This window comes from Aquarana catesbeiana, linkage group LG08 (genome assembly GCF_042186555.1).
Source record: "Aquarana catesbeiana isolate 2022-GZ linkage group LG08, ASM4218655v1, whole genome shotgun sequence".
Lineage (NCBI taxonomy): Eukaryota > Metazoa > Chordata > Amphibia > Anura > Ranidae > Aquarana > Aquarana catesbeiana.
In genome coordinates this window covers 84546623-84563762 of record NC_133331.1, presented here as the reverse complement: position 1 = coordinate 84563762, position 17140 = coordinate 84546623, and the positions used below count along the sequence as shown (strand labels likewise).

The 17140-nt window shown below is 42.8% G+C and overlaps 1 protein-coding gene across 1 annotated transcript in view; it reads left to right on the top strand.

Moving 5' to 3' along the window:
- KNDC1 (kinase non-catalytic C-lobe domain containing 1) overlaps positions 1-17140 on the top strand; it is a 238237-nt gene that overhangs the window by 200807 nt on the left and 20290 nt on the right. The window contains exons 26-28 of the mRNA XM_073596077.1: positions 7474-7624; positions 12603-12725; positions 12809-12868. Coding sequence (XP_073452178.1) covers positions 7474-7624; positions 12603-12725; positions 12809-12868 — 334 coding nt within the window. The remainder of the gene's footprint in view (positions 1-7473; positions 7625-12602; positions 12726-12808; positions 12869-17140) is intronic.

Genomic DNA, 17140 nt, shown 5'->3' with positions numbered 1-17140 from the left:
AAGGGAAGAACACAAGGGTGGGAACAATTCCTCTTGCAGGTCATTTTTTTACCATAAAGGGGACCATTGTACAATCTCCTTTAGGCTATGTTTCCACTAGTGCGTCCCCAAAGTCGCGCGATTTTGCCGCGATTTTTTGCCGCGATTTTACCGCGACTTTTTACCGCGATTTGAAGCAATGCCTGTATCTATGGACCTCAAGTCGCATCAAAGTGGGACCAAAGTAGTGCAGGGACTACTTTGAAGTCGCTGCGACTTGAAGTCGCACAGATATGAACGGTACTCATTGGAAATCATGGGAAACAATTTGTCATGCGACTTTTCAGTCCCAAGTCGCATGAAAAGTCGCACTAGTGGAAACAGAGCCTTAGAGTGGGTCTGCCTGATTGGATGCAAATTAATTGGATTGTTCAGGTGTGTCCTCCTATTGCATGGTTTTGGTAGATCTAAAGTTGGCCATACACCATTCAGTCTGATGATACAATTTTATCAATTTTTATCCAATCAGGCAGGCCCTTCCACTACATACTTGGTAGATTTAAATTTGATTGTTCAATCAGATTTTAATGTGTATGGTGAGCCCAAGACCTTTCCCCATTTGCTCTGAGTACACTGCCCACCTTTTAACACAGTATGGAGTGCTGGGGGATATCATCCCTCTACTGGTGCACATTCATACTTCCAATGTGTCATTATATTGAATCCCTGATGCAGTTATCCTTTTTTTATTCTATTTTTAGTTACCATTAAACTAGCATTTTACCATGACTGGAAAAATGCTTCTACATGATAAATGACTTAGTTCTGATCTGCCCCACTGTGCAGAAGGGCAATACAAAATGCTTGCAGTATGTTCTCATTCAACAATGGAAAGGAAATGTTCTATACAAGAGACAAGTGTTACCATTGACTGAAGTACAATAGAGGATTGCTGCGCTGGGCCTAACAAGAAAAATCCCAGTATAGGGCTTAGTTATATTGTCAGGAACCCGAGCCATAATGCCTTGAAACACAATTGTTAATATGTGTTATGGCTTACGCATTAACCACTTGCAGACCGGCATGTACAACCCCCTTTCCTGTCCAGGCCATTTTTTAGTTTTCGACTCAACCCCCTTTCCTGTCCAGGCCATTTTTTAGTTTTCAACACTGATATTTTGACTAAAAATTACTCAACTGAACTGAACTCAACACTGAACACAAATGAATTTTTTTTTTTTGGTGGTATATTTTATTATAGAGGAAACACAGAACATTTTGAAAAAAAAGTTTAGTTTTATTTTCTGCTAAAAAAAAAAGAGTTTGCAAATAATCTTTCTTCATAACTTTAGACCACAATGTATTCTGCTACATTTCTTTGATTAAAAAAAAAAATAGGTGTATATTATTGAGTGTATGAAAATTATAGAGTCTACTAACTATAGTAGATATACAAGAAATTTATCAACCCTGATGCTCTGACGGTCTATCTTATTTCTTGAGATCTTAAAATGCCGGGACAATACAAATACCCCCCAAATGACCCCTTTTTGTAAAGTAGACAGTTCAAAGTATATAGTAAGAGGCATGACAAGTTTTTTTGACGCTGTAATTATTTTGCCTCATTTTTTTGGAAAACGAAGTGAATAAAATGTGTTTTTTCTTTTCACAAAGTTGTCATTTTAGCAAGTTATTTCTCATACGCAGCATTGGCAAACATTACATACTAAAACACATTCTTCTACTGCTCCAGAGTATGGGGATTTCACATGTGTGAGACTTTTTCACAGTCTAGCCACACAGAGGGACCCAGAATCCAAAGAGCAACTTCAGGCTTTCAAAGGCTTTCATCTAATTTCCTGACTAGCCATCACATTGTGGAGACCCTGGAGCACTACAATAGTAGAAATACCCATAAAATGACCACATTTTGAAGTGTAAACACCTCAAGATGGTTGGATTTAGTAAATTATTATTTCTAACACATAGCAAGTTCATACTTAGAATTTCACCCCAAAGCACATTCTGCTACTCCCCTCAAGTATGGCGATACCACGTGTCAGACGTTTTCATGTTTAAACTGATTATCTACCAGACATTATATCTTGTGTATCACACAAATCAACCAACACTCTATCAAAAACAGTGTAATAAAATGCTCACCTCTGCATGAGTCAGGGAATATAGCTTAATGTAGCGTCGCCTAGGCTTGCTCACTTATAGGAACAAGGGGGGCTGCTGTCCCCCCTGTTCCTATAAGTGAGCAAACCTAGCCTATTGGTATGTGGCTTTCCACTTAGAATTTCATGTTCACTGGCCAGGAAGTATAGGAAGCTGAGCAAAGGAAGAACAAAAGAGTTCCTTTGTTTCCAGGACTGCAGTTGTCCTCAGGTGACTGGTGTCTCACAGTATAGTCAGCAGGGCACGCAGATGGGTAAGTTCAGGCGGCAGGCAGAAATGTGGTCAATAAACAGGCTAGGACCAGTACAGGCGGCAGGTAGAGGCAACACTGCACTGGTGTGGTGTTGATCAGGAACGCAGTTGCTGGCTGCACTGACTCTGACACCGTACACTGTTGACAGCTTGTACAGGTCTGATGACACTGGGACTGGTGTGGCAACTATTAGGAACCCTGTTGCTGGCTGCAATGGTCTGGTGACACCGGGGCTGGTGTGGCAACAATCAGGAACCCTGTTGCTGGCTGCACTGGTCTGGTGACACTGGGACTGGTGTGGAGGTGAAAAGGAACACGGATGCTGGCTTACACTGATCTTGCAAAAGAGGGGCTGTAGTGGCAGCAATCAGGAACACTGTTGCTGATTTACACTGGTCTGGTGAAATTGGGACTTGTGTGCTAGTGATGAGCTTAGGCGTGTTTCCTGCCGGTAAGCTGTCAAAGCTGACAGACAATCATAGATGGTGCAAGATGATCAAGAACATTATTGCTGGCTTACACTGCTCTGGTTTGGTGGCAATCAGGTCTGCTGTTGCTGATGGCACTGCTGTGACAGTAATTAGAAACATTGTTGCTGATGGCACTGCTGTGACAGTAATTAGAAACACTGTTGCTGGCTTTGGGACACTGCGACGGGTGTGGCTGTGATTAGGAACATTGTTGCTAGCTTACACTGGTATGGCCGTGATCAGGAACCACGGTTTCTGGCTACACTGTACCGGTGTGGCAGTGATCATGGACACTGTGATTGGCTGCACTGGTCTGGTGACACTGGAACTGGAGTGGCTAGTATTTAGGGACACTGGTTGGCTGCACTGGCATACATTGTCATAAGAGCAACCAGTTTCACCAGATCACTGGCCTCACCATAGTGACACTGTACTGCTCCAGGGACTGTGATTGTTTATAATTTTTTACACACTGAATGTTTCCAACACTGACAATCATTGAAAGGATATCTGTACTTCTCTATGCAATACAGGCAAATCATAGCTGGTGGGATGGGCCAGCAGAGTGCTGTACATCTCCTCCTTTAACATCACAGCACCCTGCCTTAGTATTCCCCTCAGGCGCTCTCAGCTGATGCAAGCAGTAGGCTGGCTCTTGGGAGGAGTACAATTTTGCATGCATACCACGCTAGGTAATGCCCACACCTGATGCTGAGCCTCCATGATTGAAAGAACTGAAATCCAATGAATGAAGGAAGCAGGCCAAGGACAGTCATGCTGGGAAGGTAGCGCTAGATGATGTATAACTGTGCAAGACTAAAGGTAAGGCTGGAGCTCAGCTTAAAGAATCAATACCTACGAATAAGAAATCTTAAAAGGCCATTAATCACTAAAACACTAATAATAGTTGGATCGCACAAAGCTATCTTTGGTATGGTAATTTATTACAGACCTGTCTCCCCTTTTTTTAAACCTTTAGTCTGCATGCTATGGAACTACACCACCCCTCCTCATCATTCCTTTGCCTAGCCTTGCATGATTTGTAGGAGAGAAAAAGAAGAACGAAGTCTCGGATAGCTTTACGATAGAAGACACTTAGGGCAGCCATACATGAATTGAAATCTGTCAGGTTGAGCAGGGACTGGTCGAATTTTGAGCATGTATGGGCAGGATGAATGTACAGAAGTCGATCTGTACAACCGCCCTGTCATCTCTTGGTATAGCCGGCAGCACTATTCAGTGTATTCTGACAGAGGTGAAGCCTCTCCACTGTCAGAATATAAAGGCACAGTGGGGAGGGTTCCCCTCATTCACCACCAATGTGTGGATAGGAGTATTGGTCATTATTTTTTCATTTAACCAGCTGGTTAAAAAAAAAGAAATATCCTCTATGGGCTGCTTTACCCAGAACTGGCACAGGACTGCAATGTTCAGGAATTGAATTATAGAAAAGGGGGTGAAATGTGATGTTCTTCTAGATCAGTGGTTCTCAACTCCTGTCTTCAGGACCCACTAACAGGCCAGGTTTTAAGTATTACCTTGGGGAGATGCAGACTAGAATACTGCAATCACTGAGGTGCAAATTATATCACCTGTGATGTATTTCAGTTATGTTGCAAATCTGGCCTGAGGACAGGAGTTGAGAACCACTGATCTACATGGTGTCCACTGTTCTATGTCCATACAGTGTATCAAATAACAGACCTAGTGTCAGGCCTGGCTCAGCCCTTCCTTCTCTGAGCTGGCCGCTCAGCTGTTGGCTAATTGCCAGCTCTCATCTCTCTCCACAGTTAACCAGCTGTTGTGGATCTGCTTGTCAGTCCAGCCTACTTAAAGATCTCCAGCTCGATCCATTCTTGCCTTCACCTTGATCACATCACAAGAAACCACCTCCTGCATTCCTGTTTAAAGACTGGCTTTGCTGACATCCCTTCTGACTCCTTATTCTGCTTGCTGTTCCTCTACTTTAATCCCTGACTTCTGGCCTGGCTGATTACCCGATCTGGTTACTGAACTCTGGCTTGGCTGATTGCCGGATCTGGTTACTGAACTCTGGCTTGGCTGACTACCCGATCCAGTTACTGGACTCTGGCTATGCTTTGACTATCCTTACTCTATTTACCTTTTTATTAATAAACAAGTGTAATTTTACTGTACTTCTGTCTCGGTCTGGTTCATGGTTTCTGACAGTAGGCGAAGGCCATGAATTCAGAAGATACAGTCAATCCACTTGTTGGTAATATTTTTTCCAGATTGGATGAGCAAGATCACCGCATGGATCAGTTTGCCATGGTGTTACAAATGCTCCTGGGTCTCGCGGCTCACCTGGAATCCTCCACTGTGGCTGCTCCGGTACAACCTGAGTTGCAGGCCGTCCCTGCTGTTGCACCAGTCTCTGTACAGGCACTCGCCTTGAATATTACCTCTATAAGAGGTATATCTGGTTCCGCGCCACTTCCCCAGTGATTTGGGGGTGATCAGGTTCAATGCAGAGGGTATCTCAACCAAGTTGAGATATACTTTGAGATGCTGCCCCAGGCGTTTCCCACGGACAGAAGCAAAGTAGGGTTTGTGATATCTTTGCTTTCTGAGAGAGCCTTGGCCTGGGCTAACCCTCTATGGGAGACGCAAAAACCTGTTGTCTGGAGTTACTCTGAGTTTGTGGCCTCCTTTAAAAGGTTATTTGATGTTCCCGCACGCTCCGCTTCTGCTGCCAAGTGCCTCATGTCCATCAGAGTATGAGAACTGTTGCCGTGCTCCAGACTTACCATTCTCCCAAGGCAGCTGGCCACCCTGGTAAGAATCAACTCATTGGGCCATTTCCCAACAATTCTGGTGGCCTAGTCTACGTGCTGATGTAACGGCCTTCGTAGCTGCCTGTTCTGTGTGTGCTCAGAGTAAGACTCCACAACGCCTTCCAGTGGTCTCCTACAACCCATACCCAATGGAGAGAGGCCCTGGACCCACATGTCTATGAATTTCATTGTGGAGTTGCCCAACTCCCAAGGCAACACAGTTATCCTTATGGTGGTTGACCTGTTCTCATAGATGTGTCACTGTATTCCACTTAAGAAGTTGCCAACTTCTAAGGAACCGGCTTCCATTTTTGCTCGGGAGATCTTTCGCTTACATGGGCTACCCAAGGTGATTGTCTCAGACAGGGGTAGTCAGTTTGTGTCCCGGTTCTGGCAAGCCTTTTGTGCACAGCTGGGAATTCAGCTTGCTTTCTCCTCTGCGTTTTACCCGCAGTCTAATGGGGCCGCAGAACGAGCCAATCAGTCCTTGCAGCAATTCCTACATTGCTATATTTCTGACCATCACAACAACTGGTCAGACCTATTACCATGGGCAGAGTTTGCTCACAACAGTGCCTTGAAATCTGCTTCCCAATTGTCTCCGTTTTATGGCGAATTATGGTTTCCAACCTTCCATGTTGCCTGACTCGTTTGTTCCGCAGAGTATTCCTGCGCTAGAGGAGCATCTCCATGGTCTTTGTTCCACTTGGGCACAAGTCCAGGAGGCTTTGCGTCATGCTAATGATAGGTACAGACTCCATGCTGACCGCAGACGCCTGCCTGCGCCTTGCTACCAGGTTGGGGACAGGGTCTGGCTGTCATCTCGCAATCACCGACTTCATGTTCCTTCACTGAAGTTAGCACCTCGGTTTATTGGGCCTTTCCGTATCCTTTGCAGGATTAACCCAGTGGCTTACGCATTGGACCTTTCTCCTAGTAATGCGCATCTCAAATGTGTTTCATGTCTCCTTATTAAAACCATTGCTCTGCAACCGCTTTACCACCTCGGTGCCACGTCCTCACCCTATACAGGTTGAGAGCCATGAGGAGTATGAGGTACAATCCATTGTTGACTCCCGTAGGTTCCGTGGGTGCATACAGTACCTGGTGCATTGGAAGGGGTACGGTCCGGAGGAACGCTCCTGGGTCTCATTCTCGGACCTACATGCTCCTGCCCTCCTCTGTGATTTCCATAGACGTTTTCCCCTCAAGCCCGGTGGTCCTCCGAGGGGGAGGGGTCGTTGAGGAGAGGGTGCTGTCAGGGCTGGCTCAGCGCTTCCTTCTCTGAGCTGGCCGCTCAGCTGTCGGCTAATTGCCAGCTCTCATCTCTCTCCACAGTTAACCAGCTGTTGTGGATCTGCTAGTCAGTGCCGTCTACTTAAAGATCTCCAGCTCACTTCTTTCCTGCCTTCGCCTTGGTCACATTACAAGAATCCATCTCCTGCGTTTCTGTTTGAAGACTGGCTTGCTGACATCCCTTCTGCCTCCTTATCCTGCTTGCTGTTCCTCTACTTGGATCCCTGACTTCTGGCTTGGCTCATTACCCGACCTGGTTACTGAACTCTGGCTTGGCTGGCTACCCGATCCGGTTACTGGACTCTGGCTATGCTTTGACTCTATTTACCTTTTTATTAATAAACAAGTGTAATTTTACTGTACTTCTGTATCGGTCTGGTTCATGGTTTCTGACAACTAGCTGTCTGTTTTCTATTTGTTCTGTTATGCAATATCTTTTTGTCTTCAGTTAGTGGTTGTTATATTTGTAATAAATATAACTTTTGTTTTTTTATTCTAGAACGTTCTCCTCAGATTCCCTTCCAGCTGAAGTTAGCAGTCTGTTTTCTCTAACCTCTACACATGACAAGTACCTGCTGCATTTGTTAAGGTTTGCAGACAATGTCAGTACGTGGGTGGCAGCGGAGATTGTTACGTGTCACACGACCAAGGTTAGTCTTGATATTAAATATAAACATGCATTTAAATATTGTACCCCTTAAAGAGGAACTCCAGGCACTCCACTACATACACAGCTGAAACATATACATGGGAGCTGTTTAATCTGCCAGTTATTAGTAATCCTTTTCAGCCAATCTTTTGATACAGGCTAGTCCAGCAGACTAGGCTACAATTTAGCCAATGTAGCCTGGTCAAGGACCCATTATAGCCTGTAACGGGACAGTAAGGAAGCAGCAGAAAACTGGCAAGATCCTTTCTATCTTTTCTTCATTTGTGGATTTTTCCTTGCCAGGACATGTACACTCTATCTCCTCGTGCTACTCTCTCCACCACTAGTGTTCATGACTCCATTTACTACCACAGTTTTATATATGCCTGAAGTTCAGCATTAAGCTATCTCAATGCAAAGCCATATTTAATTTTTTATTAACAGATATAAATCTGTATTAAATTGCACAACTTTGTTTTTTTGTTTGTCTACTTTGCATTCAGCTTTAACTTTTTGCCCTCTGGAAGGTTTACCCCCTTTTTTTGCTTTTTGGCACTGCATTACTTTAAATGACACATTGCGTGGTCATGCAACACTATACATAATTATAAATTAAATGTATATCATTTTTTTCATACAGATAGATTTCCTTTGGTGGTATTGGATCACCACTGGGTTTGTGATTTTTTTTTTTTTTTTTTGCGTTATAAACAGGAAAAAAACGACAATTTTGAAAACGAAAATATATATTTTTTACTTTCTGCTATAAAACATATCCAATAAAAGTTGTAAAAGAATCAAATTTTAGGTCAATATGTTTTCGGCTACATATTTGTGATAAAAAGAAATCCAAATAAGCGTATATTGATTGGTTTGCACGAATGGTATAGCGTCTACAAACTATTGTGTGTGTGTGTATATATACTGAAATTTTTATACTAGTAATGTCGGTGATCAGAGACTTATAGCGGGACTGGGATAGTATGGCGGGGAATCTGAAACTTTATGGAAAACAGTGACACTACAGTTTTACAGTGGTCAGTTCTAAAAAATATGCACTGTCACTGTACAAATGACACTGGCTTGGAAGGGGTTAACATCTAGCGCTATTAAGGGGTTAAATTTGTGCCTACCAATGCTTATTACATTCACTGTGTGCTGTTTTTACTAAGGAATGTACCAGTTTTTATTTTCTGTGCAGGGAAACAAAAACCGGCACATCCCCACTGACAGGATAGATGTCTGTGTTTACATTCACAGAACTCTGTCCCTTCATCCTCTTCACCAATCAGTGGCAGTCATTAGCCAGGACTCGCTGATCAGCTTGTGCACTGATTAATCACATCACATTACAGCACAGCCAGCACACAGGTGCGCGAGTATCGGATTCCTATTAATATTGGATAGTATTGGATCACGTATTGGATACCTGAGCCAGTGTAGGAGAGCTGCTCTGCCTCCGTATGCCTACATTAGGCAGTCAGCAAACGGTTAAAATGGTTCTAAAGCCCGGTCATTTTTTACCTTAGTTCATTCCCTGTCTTAGAGTAAAAAATTGCAGAGTAATTTTATCGCCCCCTCACCTTACTGTACACTTACCCGAGTCCTATCTTGGTCCAGTGATGTGCCCGTGTGCTGCTGCATTTGTCTGTGTTTCTCTCCTCACAGGACACAGAGACAGCAGCAGGATCAATTGGCTCCTGCACTGTCAATCAAATCACATGAGGAGGGAGCGTGGGTGGGGCCAAGCTGCGCTATGTGTGTCAATGGACGCACACAGCCTAGCTTGGGAGCAAGCCCACATGTCTGCCCCCATAGCAAGCTGCTTGCTATGGGGGAGCATGTGGAATACGAGAAGCAGAGAGCACCAGCGGAGGACCTCTGGGGCTGCACTGTGCACTACATGTTTTATTATTTTAATAAAATAAATATATATTTATATATACTTTACAAACTCTTTAAACACCTGAAAGTATGAATGTGTATGTCTGTGAACATAAATTATTTTTGTGTGATCTGATTAGTTTGTTTTTCATGCAAAAATGAACACAAACAGCCCATGAACTGCACTTCCTGCAAATGATCATTAGGGAGAGACTTAATCAGTTTGAATAATCACATGCTGTGGTTGACAGTAAATTGCTGTGACATCTGTGTAAAACCTAGCACAGATGATCAGAATGACAAATCGTTTTAGGAAAATGGATTTGATTTTCAGATGGCAAAATTGATTGCATGCTGGAGATTTGTCTACATTCATTTTTGCTTAGTTGAATCTTCAGCAGATCAAACAAAAACCTTTTCTATCTATGGCCAGTCTGACACCTTCATAAACATCTTTGCCCCAGTTTCAACCACCATAACCCACTTATCTTATTGTTTAATGCCAACTATTGCTGCGCAGCTCAAAGCCACCACAGACTTTGCTCTGTTGCAGCCAAATTCCTACCATTTAGCCTAAAGCCTGGTAGATACTAAAAGTTCTGACAGCTCTGGTCAGAAAAAAAAAAAAAAACGGACAGCTCCGGTTGGAGCCGCTGTACTAACAATCCGACGTTACAAAAGGGAGGAGCAACGGTGCCAAAAATAGATAGTACAAATAATTTATTAAAGTAGCAAATTTTATTACAACATTTTTTTTTTAAAAACACCAATACAATATGTAGAAACACATGTGCAAAAACATAAAAATTAATGTAGAGGAGCAGGTAGGCCTTCTAAGCCAATATGGTGGTGACCAGAGTGGAGATAATAGGTCGCTTCTTCCCTACTAGTTTCGCCAAAGCATTGGCTTCCTCAGGGGTATAGAATACAAAGGAAAGCCTGCATTGCTCTAAAAAAAGAGAGAAATAGAAAGCACTGATTCAGAAAATAAATAACCGGCAGATGCATGTAGTTAAACGGTTAGGCAACATGATAATGTCTGTCCAGATCCCTCCCCCCGCAGGTCACACCAACGGCCTCCCAACAGATGGTGAAAATTCCCATGGACCCAAAAGGGTCAACCAGACGTACCTCACTGGGTAAAAATTTTTGTAAAAAAATGTGCTACTTTTATAAATTATTTGTATTATCTATTTTTGGCACCACGATAATCCCTCCACCGTTGCTCCTCCCTTTTGTAATTCAATTTCGGGATGAGTTGCCTTTTCTATTAAGGACATTACAGCCAGTACCACTTTCTCAACAATCCGAAGTTAGTACAGCGATCTCCCCACTAAGCTGTTGTGTTCTGACGGATGGCTCCTCCCGCCAGAACACTCCAATCAGCACTCTCAGCCATTGGATGAGAGCGCTGATCATAAGCCAGTCATCTGCTGGTTTTAAAAGCATGCTCATCCGAGAGAATCTGGCCAAACAGCCAGCTTCTGTTGGACCGGCTGCCATACACAGGGGCCGAATGTGGGACGGTTTTTATTGAACCAGCGTGTGGTGCCTAATTGGCCCGTGTGTACGAACTAGGCTTAATAGGAGCTACCGTAAAGAACAATGACAACTAGAGCTTTGCCATGGCATACACTCCTGTTGTCTTTATTCCACTTGTGTTATGTCCTAGGTTCTTAGTGACGTGATCTCTGCTGAAGATGAAGATCAGCCCCTTTGTTCTCTGAGCTGCCTCTTCAGCAAAGATCAAATGACCAAGCTATGCCTACTTTTGAGTATAGGTCTGCTTTAGGTTTTCCATGCCATTCTTCTCACTATGTCATATGCTGGAGGCTGTTGTGAGTTCTGTATTGCTCCTTCTCTAGCAATCCCTAGATAGCAGCAGTGAAAACTGCAAAAATTCACCTTTTTTCTTTTAAAGTCAGTCTGTATTCAACCTGCCTGGAAATAATGGCAGTCTCTCTCCTTTCCCAATTGTCTGGATTTTATTTTCTTGTTCAGTTTATTTGTTTGGATTTTAATGAACGGTTGTATGTATAAGAAGGACTGCCATATAGAACACAAGAAGATTACAAGTAATGCTTCACAGACAAAATAATATGTAATACAACAGCATATTTACCCTTATAACAACATTTGAAGTAGAAATAGGAGAAGAAGGGGATAGGGAAGCGGAGGGGGTTGGAATATGGGGGGGGGGGGGGGGGGGCTTGAGAGGTGGGGGCACTTTTAAGGTGTCTGAAGAGACTACAGTAAACAGTATAGTTATACATGCATTGATGAGTATAATGAGTCAAAGCCATTTGGGTGGCAATTTTAATCCCAGGGTTGCCAGATTGCCAAGTATTTGTGCATGTTATCTGAAATTCTGCCTTCAGTTTTGAAGCATAACTTGGGTAAAGCTGTCCATACATGGATCGAAATCCAGCCAGTTCAGCAGGAAGTGACTGAATTTGGATCCATGGATAGTTGTTCTCGTTCATGAGAAGTCAAACTGTTGATTTCCTTCTCACAAATGGGACTGATGGAGAATTTTAATTTGATCAGCTAATAGGCTGCTGTCAGAATACAGAGACACAGTGGAGAGGATTCCTGCATTCATACAGAATGTGTGGATGGGGAAATTTGAGTCAGGTTTTTTTCATTCAGCTGGCTGGCTGAATGAAAAAGACTGACCCATGTATGGGCAGCTTAACCCTAGACCTGGTTTCTGTAAAATTTTAGAGTGCTGATCCTCCCTCCTAGCTTTAGCTACTGCTTGTTTGTAGTTGCAAGAACATGTATCAAATGTGAGTTAATTAGGTTGGGGACCTCAATATGAGGAGAGCATGTTTTGCATGAAGGGGTACTGTGGATCCCACTAATGTTGTAAACATACTGCCAGAGCATTACATGAGTCTAAGTCTAGGGTCCATATATATATATATATATATATATATATATATAATAATTTTTTTTTTTTTCTGAAAAGTCAAAGGAGGTTAAGTCTATTTTTACCCTTTTACCCGGTTGATTTCTCCTCCAAAGATAATTCTTAATATTTGTGTCCTGTGGCATGTGCAGATTACCTTTGTAATGCTGTTTTTTCGTTCTAGTTACAGGCAAACATTTTGACAAAATTTCTCCTTGTTGCAAAATTATCCTATGAACAACGAGATTTCTCAACAGCCATGCAGATCCTTGGAGGGTTGGAGAACCTCATAGTCCGGCAGCTCCCGGTTCGTTTTTATCTGTTTGATTTGTCTGACAAGTTGTATTTCTGATTTGTGCACAAATTCATCTCATTTTATTTATTTTGAAGGCATGGAAAAATTTACCCTCCAAAGTTTCTGAAATTCTGGAAGAACTAAAAGCTGTTGAGGTAACAAACATATTTTGTTTCTTTTAAATACAAAATTAGAATGGTTCCATTTTTGTGTTTTTGTTGTTTCAAGAGATGCATACAGATGCTTTACAGCTTGGCTCTTTACTTGGCTCTTTACTTGACATTTCATGACCTCCGAAACTGTGATAGGTAGTGAGGAATGAAATCAAACATTTACACCCTTAGAAAGCCTGAAGGCGGTGATTGGTTTTCGGCTAAGCTCCCAAAAAGTCTCACACATCTGGTATCCTCATACTCAGGAGAAGCAGCAGAATGTATTTTGGGGTGTAATTCCACATATAACCATGCCATGTTTGAACAGTATATCATTTAGTGACAACTTTGTGTGGAAAAAAAAAGTTTATTTTCCCGAAACTTGTGGCAAAATATAAAATATTCATGGACTCTACATGCCTATCAGCAAATAGCTTGGGGTGTCTACTTTCCAAAAAGGGGTCATTTGGGGGGGGGGGGTGTTGAACTGTCCTGGCATTTTATGCACACCATTAGAAGCTTATGTCTCAAATCGCCCTTCTAACCACTTGAAGACAAAGCCCTTTCTGACACTTTTTGTTTACGTGAAAATATATGTATATTTTTTTTTTTTCTAGAAAATTACTTTGAACCCCCACATTATATATTTTTTTAAAGCAAAGGCCCTACAGATCAAAATGGTGGGTGTTGCATTTTTTTTTTCACAGTATTTGCGCAGCGATTTTTCAAACGCAATTTTTTTGGGAAAAAAACACTTTTTAATTTTAATGCACTAAAACACACTATATTGCCCAAATGTTTGATAAAATAAAAAAGATGATCTTATGTCGAGTACATGGATATGGATGCTTTAAAATTGCACACAAATGTGCAGCGGTACCAAACTACATACATTTTTAAAAGCCTTTAAAATCCTTTAGATGTTACCACTTTAGATTTTCAGAGGAGGTCTACTGCTAAAATTACTGCCCTCGATCTGACCTTCGCGGTGATACCTCACATGCTTGGTGCAATTGCTGTTTACATATGACACCAGACCAATGCTTGCGTTCGCCTTTGCGCGCAATTATTATTTATTTTGCTTTTTTATTTTATTTTTAAACTGTTCCTTTCATTTTTTTTTTTTTTTTTTGATCATTTTTTTGTTATCTCAGGGAATGTACATATCCCCTATGATAGCAATAGGTAGTGGCAGGTACTCCTTTTTTTTTTTTTTTTTCCCCAATGGCACTGTTTATATCCAGCGAAACCTCATGAAGTCAGGAAATGCTCATAGCTTCCGTTTTCCTAGGCCATAGAGATGATTGGAGCCATTCTGGTCTCTGGTCATTCAGCTGGCGGAACCACCGGCTGCATTGGGACAGGAGAGCCCGAGAAAACCATGGAAGACGGTGGGGGGGAACGTTCCCTAATTAGCCTTTAGGATTGCTTTTACATGAAAGCCAACCGATGGCTGAAAAGAATGATGCCAAGAGCATACCTAAACCTGCAGGCATCATTCTGGTATAACCACTCATAGTCCAGCAACATACCAGTACATTGCTGGTCCTTGTTGGGCATATATTGTAATGTTCTTTCTTTTCATGCAGCCTGTGGGCTGAACGAAAAAAAGAGCTTCAACTCAATAAAACAACTTGATTTTTTAATGCAATCTGTGCCTAAAAAATATATGCCGAAGCATGGGGGCAATTTGCCCCTAATATTAGGAGCGAATCACTTCTCCACCCCTGCCCCCATGCTTCGGCATATATGCTCTTTTTTTTAACTGTGGTAGGGAAATCACCTCCTACAGCGCTGGAGTCACGGCTTTACGTATCGTGGGAGCAAACGCTGTTGCTGTCAGAATAAATAAACCAGTGCTGCAGGTGAATGGCGTATCTGCTAAGCAAATGATGGTTAACAATAAAACAAAGTAACATTACTGTATAACAGTAAGACGTGCCATACTTGCAAAGCAAATACAATAAAACATTACAGTTCTAAAATATAGTTACAATAGAGAGAGAGAACAATAGAGAGTGAACATAAGAGAGAGAGCAATAGAGAAGAAAAATAAAACCACAACTATTTTTGGCTATTTAATTTTTTTTTGTGTTTTTTTTTTTTTGCACTTTTATATAAACTGTAAACGTTTTAGATTAGAGTCTCTCAAAATGCGATGGCCATCTCATCTTTCAAGACCCTGTGCCCTGGGACTGTGCAATGCTGTACCCTATGCTAATATTCCACTAGTGTGTGGTATTCACCATTGCAAAGACCAGGTTGGTCAGGACAGGAGGGACAATAAAAGCGGGTGACACGCCTATATCCACATTTTCTGCAGACACAACATCTTCTTTGGGGATTTCTTTGGGTAGGGGTACCAGGGAGGGCATACGGAAAATGCCTCTCATGCAGCCGGCTCACTGCATTTGGATTGGGAAGTTGGGCCACAGCACCTTCTGGAATTTAAGGAAGGATCTGATTCATCCTGAAGCGTTGTATAGCACATAAGCATTCAGAGCCAATTGGAATAAATATACAAACACTTTTCTATACCAGCATCTGGCCTTACGGGCAATTAGGTACGGCGCCAACAACTGGTCGCTGAGGTCCACCTCTCCCATGTTAAGGTTGTATTCGTGGACACGATATAGAGGGGTTTCTCAACAACACCAGTCGCCGTTTGAATTTGGACCGTCGTGTCTGCGTGAAGGGAGGACACAACGAAAACATTCTTATTATCCCTCCACTTCACAGCAAGATTATTAAATCTCAAGCAGGCTCCCTCCCTCAGCCTAAGATGGGAAGATCTACAAGCCGCTGGGGTAACCCCCCGGCGATTAGATGGCACTGTGCCACATGATCAAACAAGTGACTTAAAAGTGTAATAATTGTCCACATACAAGTGGTACCCCTTTCCGAATAAGGGTGACACCAAGTCCCACACAATCTTACCAGCGCTCCCTATGTAGTCTGGGCAGTTCTCCGGCTACTTGATCTGGAGTAAACAAGGCTGCAAACTGCTGGTTGAAGTGGTTTACGAGGGGCCGAATTTTGTAGAGCCAATCATATTCAGGTTCACCCCGAGGACGACAGAGTTCATTGTCATTAAAATGCATTAACCACAAGATCTGCTCAGAACAAGGGCATATTGTGAATTGGGACAGTGGACCAAAATGACTGTAACTCACTTTTTTTAAGTTATGCCCATGAGGAGGGATAGGCCCAGGAAGGTCTTAAATTCATAGACCATAATAGGTCTCCAATCTCTGGCAAGGGTCAACTGGGGATTATCGCCGATGAATTGACCAGCATACAAATTGCTTTGGTCCACACTAGATCTATAGAGATCTTCCGTGAAAAACAGCAAATAAAAATCAAGTAACATAAAATCAACTGTTTCCATCTGAATTCTGGGTTGGCCAGTGAATGGGGGAAGTACAGGTGCTGCAGAAGTGGTGGGCTCCCAATTTGGATTGGCAAATGCAGCAGGAAGGGCACTATGGGCTAGACGGGCCTATCTTTGTCTTCTTGGTGGCTGTGGGACACTAGTTGTGCTGGCCACCTCACCAGCTTGAACTGCACTTATGGGACTCGCCACGTCACCAAGTGTTACTGCAGTGCTGGATGTACGACCAAGATGTACTAGGCTGCTGGTGCTTGCCAGTTCACCAGAAGGATGAGCGGCACTAGTACTGGCGCCCTGCTCCATACGAGAGCCCTGTGGTTCTTGCACCTCAACAACAGCAGAAGAACGGGGTTGGGTACGCCTGACCTTGGCAGGGACCACTACTCAATTATCAGAGCTATCTGTCAGGGTGCCGCTGCTGTCTACAGGTTCGTATTCTGAGCCTGAATCTGACAGATGTGTGAGTTCCTCGTCACTCATCTATCATGCTCAGAAACGTGTAGGCCTCTTCACTAGTGTACCCTCGATTGGACATTTTGGCCTCTAAATTTACTGGTACAACTAGTGAGACTCACAGGAAAAAAGAGCACCTGACTGTCAGCAACTGCTTCAAACGCTACCAAAATAACTGTTAGCATTCACAGGGATCAGGCCTGACTTTGCGAATGCTGCAGTTATGTGTTTAGTAAGTGACAGTGATCGATTGATACTGCACTTGGTTGGGCTGGGTGGAGGGGCTAAATGCAGGTGCTAGCAGGTATCTGGGCTGATCCCGCTAACGCTGCGTTTTTGGGAACCCTAAACTATTGGGGACGCTAATATAGTTATGATCAGATCAAAGATATTGATCCATTCAGACACTATACTACTAAGGGAGATGTATG